The sequence below is a fragment of the Scatophagus argus genome, chromosome 17 (assembly GCF_020382885.2).
Source record: "Scatophagus argus isolate fScaArg1 chromosome 17, fScaArg1.pri, whole genome shotgun sequence".
In the NCBI taxonomy this organism is placed as follows: domain Eukaryota; kingdom Metazoa; phylum Chordata; class Actinopteri; family Scatophagidae; genus Scatophagus; species Scatophagus argus.
The window spans coordinates 16,302,471-16,309,282 of NC_058509.1; the positions used below are offsets into that span (position 1 = coordinate 16,302,471).

The window sequence follows — 6,812 nt, forward strand, 5'->3', positions numbered from 1 at the left end:
TTATTTCTCTGTTTGTCTCTCGTCTCGTCTCTGACTTGAATCAAGCCCTGAAGCCCAAACTGCATTAGTGTACAGAGCACATTTTGATTAGTTATTGAAAGCTTATTAACACTGAGCACTGTTCTGCCTGTCCAAAATGCACCTCAAATTGCCTTTGGGTCCACAGAAATACACAGCAAGTAGATCTACTTTTTGAGATATTTGGAGGACATACAGATTCCTTGCTATATAGTTTGATACACAAAAAAACAACCTGAGAATACAGCCTCTATGCTTGACTCAATCTGTTAACTCATAGTCCCTCAGAATTAATGTTTCCCATTACCCAACACTGCTAAACAGTAAATTTAGTGGCCCATGTCACTATATTTGAAGCTACTATAGCATGACTCTCCTGAGTTTGGTTTCCAAGAGAACACAGCTGTCAAATCTTTCATCATACAAACATTTTCCAAGCTACTGTAGCTGTCATATGCAGCTTTGTGTGCCTGCTGTTTAGTGGCTCTGATCAGTTTTGTTTTTTTTGAAAAACAGCTACCCACTACAGCCAGAAACAAGGCTATGAGAGTGGTGAACCAGAACCATGCCAACAAACCAGACAAACATTGATTTCACCATACTAGTACGCAAAAGCTTGCATTGTGATTGATTCTAAACATATTTAAATTTCCTGTGAAAATTGCAGGATAAATCAACAACCCCAAAACTGTAAATATGACTTTTTCTGCTTGTGACCCTAAAACATCTTCCACTTTTCTTACTCCACTGACCTAACACGCTTCTCCCCCTTCTTACTTCTCCAGCCATCGCCCATGTCTTCCTCCTCTTTTCCTTCCCTAACCCCCCCATCTCATTCTCATTCCCCATCCTCACTATTACACCCACCCGTCTCCCTCCCTCCCTCCACTCGTCTCACCTCACCTCTGTCTGCTCTCGACACACAAGCTATCCACTCAAGAGCTAGTCTGACACGAAGGCCTGCTCCCTGGGCCATATAATGTGATTAAGCCTCAGTGTGTTGTTGTACAGGTTGGGGAATGTTGGAGCCGTGCACTGTTCACTGTTTACTGGCTAACATCACCACGAGTTATTTGGCCTTTTATATCTTATGGGACAATTGACACAGTCCTGATAGGCAGAGGACATCTTTTCACTCAAAGCCATGAATGTTTTGCTTCATTTTGTGTAATTCATTCTGTGCTCTGTGACCCTTTTTTTGAATCACTTCTACTTTTAAAATTTCTGCTGGAATGTCTGCACAGGAAGTATTGACAACTTTAAATTACTCCTCTCTGCACCTTCCGTCTGACACCTATTTCCTTTCAACACTGTCTGTGCCTCTGTCACATACTGAAACACACACATTCACAGAGCCACACACACACACACACACACACAATGTGGCATACATATACACACAGTTCTAAGTCTCTTGCGTCTTGTCACACACACTTTGGTTTCTGGGGCTATCAAAGTGCTGAGTGCAAACTCTCTCCTCCAAAAACTGTCACATGTCGCCAGAGGTGTCTCGCTCCCTGCGGTAACCCTCTGAGTTCCTGGCACAAGAACAAGTCATTATTTCCATGGTAAAGGTCAGAAGCTCTGTCACCTGACTCTAAAGTGGAGCTGAGTGGAGTCGCCTCGAGACAATGACCAAAGGTCAGTTTTATGTTTTGCCTCTCATACGTTAAGTATGGATTTAAGGAGGATGAGCTGCTCCCAGATCTGCCTATGAGCTCCTTCTGGTCTCAGTGGCTTCTAGACATGGAGGTTCAGATAATTGGCTGCAGGGAGCTCCATAATGAGCCTGAGGGTCTGTAATATGACACATCTTCAAGGAGAAATATTTTAATAGGGCAATTACAGCGATGAGGACGGTGTTTGGAGTAGAATGAGTGATTGTTGTGGAGGAGCTCTGTGTTAAGGAATTCAATGGCATTTAACTCCATTATCTATTGTGTGGCTCAGTAGTGAAGAGATTTTTAATATAATTACAGCCTCACTTGAGCTTATTTTTGTCTCAGTGGTCTGACCCAACTGCGCAGGTCACGTTATGTTTAAGAGTTGCATTTGCATTTATTATCTAACATTATGCAGAAAGAAAGTGGAAAACTGGATGTAGCCATAGACTCAATCGGGTGATTTGACAGTTTAAGGCTGAACCCATGAATGAATCTGTCTGCAAACTGGTTGAATCCAACTAAAGAGTTACTTGACATATATGACGTTAAAGGATATTCTATTATGCAGCCTGATGCATTTAAGAGCAGTGAATAATTAAACATTGCCGTTAACTCCAGCACAAAAACCCTGCGCTGTTTAATTCAGCACAATTCATATGCTCAGTTTCATCTGAAGAGTTTGCCCCCGGCAATGCCTCCAACTCAACCAACCACCACCTCTGAACCACTCAGACTTACCAACCGCAAGACCAACCAGCCAGCTCTCTGACACTGACCCGGCTCTCCTGCCTCATTTTAACAATACACCTCTCTCCCCTTCAATCATCCAAAGTGGTCTGACTATAGATGAGGTTAACTACAGCATAAGCCTCACTTCCAGGAGTCACTAGGGCCAATTATATCAGCCTGACTTCTCTTCCCAACCTGAGCTCTATGGTGTGGAAAATGCAGTTCCACTGGCTGCATCACTGGGGACAGAACAGGCTTGTGCTGTCTGGAGCCTGAGCCAAGCACAGGCCAATTTGGCATGCAGAGGTCCATGGAGAATAAGCCTGATGAAATATATATATGATCTTCTTCAAACATGTATTGTTCCGCGCTGCTGTGTCTTATCAGGCCGGCTCCCTCCTGATGTCTTTCAGGCTTGGCAGAGCGAGACTCTACAGCACAGATTGGTGTGGGACTGATGCATGAGGAATGCTAAGGTTCTCCTTACGGTAAACAGCAGAGACCAGTCACATTTTGCTTGCTTATAAGTTTGAAACACTGCACTCATAAAATCAGGTATTCCAAGGTGCCATAAAATAAAATAAATCCTACTCATCAAGATAACAATGGGCATATTCTAAGGGCAGTGCAACTTTCATCAGCTGTCCCATAATAGTTCAGACAATTTAAGTTTTATTTTTACATAACCCTCCCCCTAAAAACAAACACTTTGGTTTCTGTAATGGAAAATAATGTCTAAAGCTAGGCTTTTATTGCCGAACATTAAATCTATTCACTGTCTTTGAGGTACCAGGCCGAACGCATCTGCAGGACACTGCTGACCTCTACCGGTCACCGGAGGAAACTGCATCCAACAATTCAAATTGAATAATCCCACTACTGCGGCAGTACTCCTATAAATCGAGGACATGAAATATGTCACACAAAAAAACTCGTGTAAAAGGACCTGTGCACATTTTCTTAATTTTGGATGCATCATGCACATACAGCACTATGTAGTTACAGACAACTGACATGTTACCACATTGATTTGAACAGGCTTCATTATGAAAAAAAAGCACTCTCAGTCAGACACGACATAATTTATTAACCAATATGGAAATTTGTACAGAGAAGCAAAGACAAAGGAAACATTTCAGTGAAGATGCTTCTGCTTGAACTGTAATCCACAGTAGCCACATGTGCCAACTTTTGTGTCTTTATCCTGGAGAAAGAAGACAACGATAAGAGTTAGTATCTTTAATCTGGGACGGATGCATAATCTGCTTTTAAAGGTCCAGTGTGCAAGGTGTCTGATCTGGGCTGAGGCAGAAATGTGGCAATGCAACATGGCTGTGGAAGAGGACCCATTTCCTCTGTAGATTCTTATACTTATACTGGGAGAAGGACATCAGGCCAAAAAAATACTACTGCTACTACTACTAATAATAATAACTACTAATAATGATAATAATATCACAATCATGAGATAATTTGGTCTTTCTTCTCGCAGTTTTGAAAAGTCCTGTAGACTGTAGCCAGACTTGAAAAAGCCTGTGAAATTCTTCATTGGAACCACTAAAACACATTACTAGAAGTGCAAGTGCTGTATATGATTACAATAACATATATGTGGTATTAGTGGTCATACATTAGTATGGAAAAAATATACCGGTAGTTACCAGGTATCGGTATGATTCGAATGTGAATGTACCCAATCCCAGTAGAAAGTCACCATGACACAGAGTGAGCAATAAAGACTCTGTTTGGACTGTTTGGCTTTGTCAAAATGTACAAATGGACCACTTCAAAGTATTTCTTCATATTAGTGTGGGCAAGCTCTTACCAGGTTGATGTAGACTTTGGGATGACCCAGGGCTCCTCCACCTCCATCACAGGACACCACTCTGGCCTCCACATCAGTCACTGGCACCTCTGCCACCAATTCAATGGCAAAGTTCTTATTCACCTTAACACAAACAATGTGATCTGTGTTATTATCAGCTTAGTAAAACGAAGTTTATATGAGAAAAAGGTATGCAAAACTATAAAGCTATTAAAAATCAATAGACACAGTGAGTATATAATCGTATGCATGACTGATGTTTTGATGATGAAGACTACCCTCTGTGATTATCACATGGTCGTTGTGCTAGCACACATCCAGTTCTTAAACCGGTTCAGGTGTGGTTAAGGTGTTCGCCATTAAAAAATAATGACGCAATATTGAAATATATTACATTAATATACATATAATATTGAAAATAGATAGTACATAGAACAGGAATGCACACTGACTGCTTCATATTTGCAAGGTTATTTTATTATTCGCCTTCAAGAACAACACTAACCTAAACTGGCTGAGAGTTAAATTGGGGTTAAATTTAAGTTAACTGACATCTGAGCTTTTTTAAAGCTTGTTTTTCCAGTTACTTCTTACCTCTTTCTGTTTGCCAACGAATCTGGCTCTCCTGGGATCTTCTTCATCAAAGACCTGAGAGGAAAACACTAACGTTATGAACTGGAATAGAAGACGTCAGTGCTTCCTGCCAAACAAAAATATCTGTTTACACTCGCTGAATTTGTTACCATCGATGGCTGAAATTCAGGTGGTAAACGGTGTTAAAATCCAGGTCTTATGTTTAGCTGTCCGATAATGGACTTTAGGTATGCGATGTAGTGTCTGTAGTGGCACCAAGCTAACGTTAAGCTAATGTTGGGCCACTCAGTAGTGCCAATAAGAGAGAATGCGAGAGCATTGCTTTCATCACTGCTTACCTGGCCAGTGTGAGTAATGGGCTCTCCGGTCCTGGAAACCTCTGCGCTGTAGCGATGAATAGGTACAGCAGACAGCCTCAAAGGCGAAACGAACACCTTAATATTTTTACTGAAGGACAGAAGTCTGCCCACCGCGGCCGCCATGTTTACAGCAGCTCGTTTTCCCAAACTGCTTTGCAAAGAACACTAGATGTTTATGGATTTGTTTCCCCGATTTTGCCTGTCAGGTTCAAAGTGCGTTTTCTTCTGCTATGACTGTATTACTTATACCTCCATTCAGTTTCCAGTTAACTAATAACATTTAAACAGGTCCTGTAAAAGATTTCAAATCAGTCTTCTGCGGTAGACTAGTAGCGAAGGAGGCAAGATTTGTCAAAAGCCAGCAAGGTAAACCGCCTGACAGGCTAAACTGAGGGTTCCAAAGGTCCTAGATTTTCGCAAACCGGAAAAAGCTGTAATGCCACAAGCAAGAACAGTACATCGGTCGTGTTGTGGTGATTAAAATTCATCATTCAAGGATATATCCTCTGTCTTGAACCCTCGGAGGATCTCTGAAAAGGCATGTTTACCTTCTTTGACTTTGTGGTACGACTGTATCTTATCCCCGACTAATATGCCGGCTGATTTAACGTTAGCTTTAGCGCTAGCAGGTCATCGCTTGACATGCACGTCTCCTTGGCATGCTACATAGCTAACGCTAAGCTACAGTGCCGTCGGGCTGAAGTATTTCCACACCTGACAACATTTAAATATGTTAAGCGAAAAGGTCCACACAAGGTTCCATATGACTTTGTATTTGCTCAGTGTGTTAGAAATCTGTCCCTCTAGGGGTTACGATAGATCGAACATGCTAACGACTCATGCTGTGAAGTTTTAACTCTACAGTATTGACGCCTGGGATATTTATATTGATGATGGAGCAATACTTTAACAACAATTAACCTCGGGACGAATATGAAAAATAAAATAATTTTAATGTGATAGGCAAGTGGGGCATTCATTGTATTTTATCTATCTATAAAATTATTTAATTAATTTCATTATTTCTTGACATTAACATGGCATTAACCAAATCCCAGACTAAAAATGTAGTCTTGTGTAATAAAACTGTGATATCCACTATATGCAGCTATAATAGTTTCTGAATTATCTTTCTGTCCCTCTCTGCAGCCTTGCTGCCATGGCGCCCCTCCTCTTGAAGCACCTGGCTTCCTCCCTGACTCGAGGAGTGGTCCAGATGAGCCGTTTTAATCTGACCTTCTCTTCACCAGCAGCTAGTGCTTACAGATGTCTCTGCACCCTCACCACAGCTCCCCACACACTGCTTTTGTCATCACCCAGAAGCGAGTCCATCCAGCCCCCCTTTTCTGGCGTCTCTGCTCAGCGTGGACCATCTCTGTTGGGACAATGTCAGCATCTTCCCTGCGTCCAGCCCTCTGCAGGGATGAAAACCAAGTCTGCCCTGAAGAAGCGCTGCAAAGACTGCTTCTTCGTTAGACGGAGGGGACGCTTGTTTGTGTTCTGCAAGACAAATCCGAGACACAAGCAGAGACAGGGCTAAAATGTTGAAGAGGTATTGAGATTGCTATAAGAGCTTGGACTTTTTGAAAGAACTGTGCTGCAAAAATAAATTGTTTTCCTGAA

At 41.9% G+C, this 6,812-nt stretch overlaps 2 protein-coding genes across 2 annotated transcripts; one reads left to right on the plus strand and one right to left on the minus strand.

The window, feature by feature from the left end:
• Positions 1–3,478: 3,478 nt before the first annotated feature.
• ndufs6 (NADH:ubiquinone oxidoreductase subunit S6) lies at positions 3,479–5,312 on the minus strand. Its single transcript, XM_046418434.1, has 4 exons — positions 5,169–5,312; positions 4,831–4,884; positions 4,237–4,359; positions 3,479–3,615 (listed from the first exon to the last, which is right to left on the minus strand). Exons 1-4 carry the CDS (start codon positions 5,310–5,312, stop codon positions 3,547–3,549), a joined length of 390 nt encoding a protein of 129 aa, XP_046274390.1. The 3' UTR covers positions 3,479–3,546.
• A 15-nt stretch (positions 5,313–5,327) lies between these two features.
• mrpl36 (mitochondrial ribosomal protein L36) lies at positions 5,328–6,812 on the plus strand. The gene is made up of 2 exons (XM_046418433.1): positions 5,328–5,402; positions 6,339–6,812. Exons 1-2 carry the CDS (start codon positions 5,359–5,361, stop codon positions 6,727–6,729), a joined length of 435 nt encoding a protein of 144 aa, XP_046274389.1. The 5' UTR covers positions 5,328–5,358; the 3' UTR covers positions 6,730–6,812.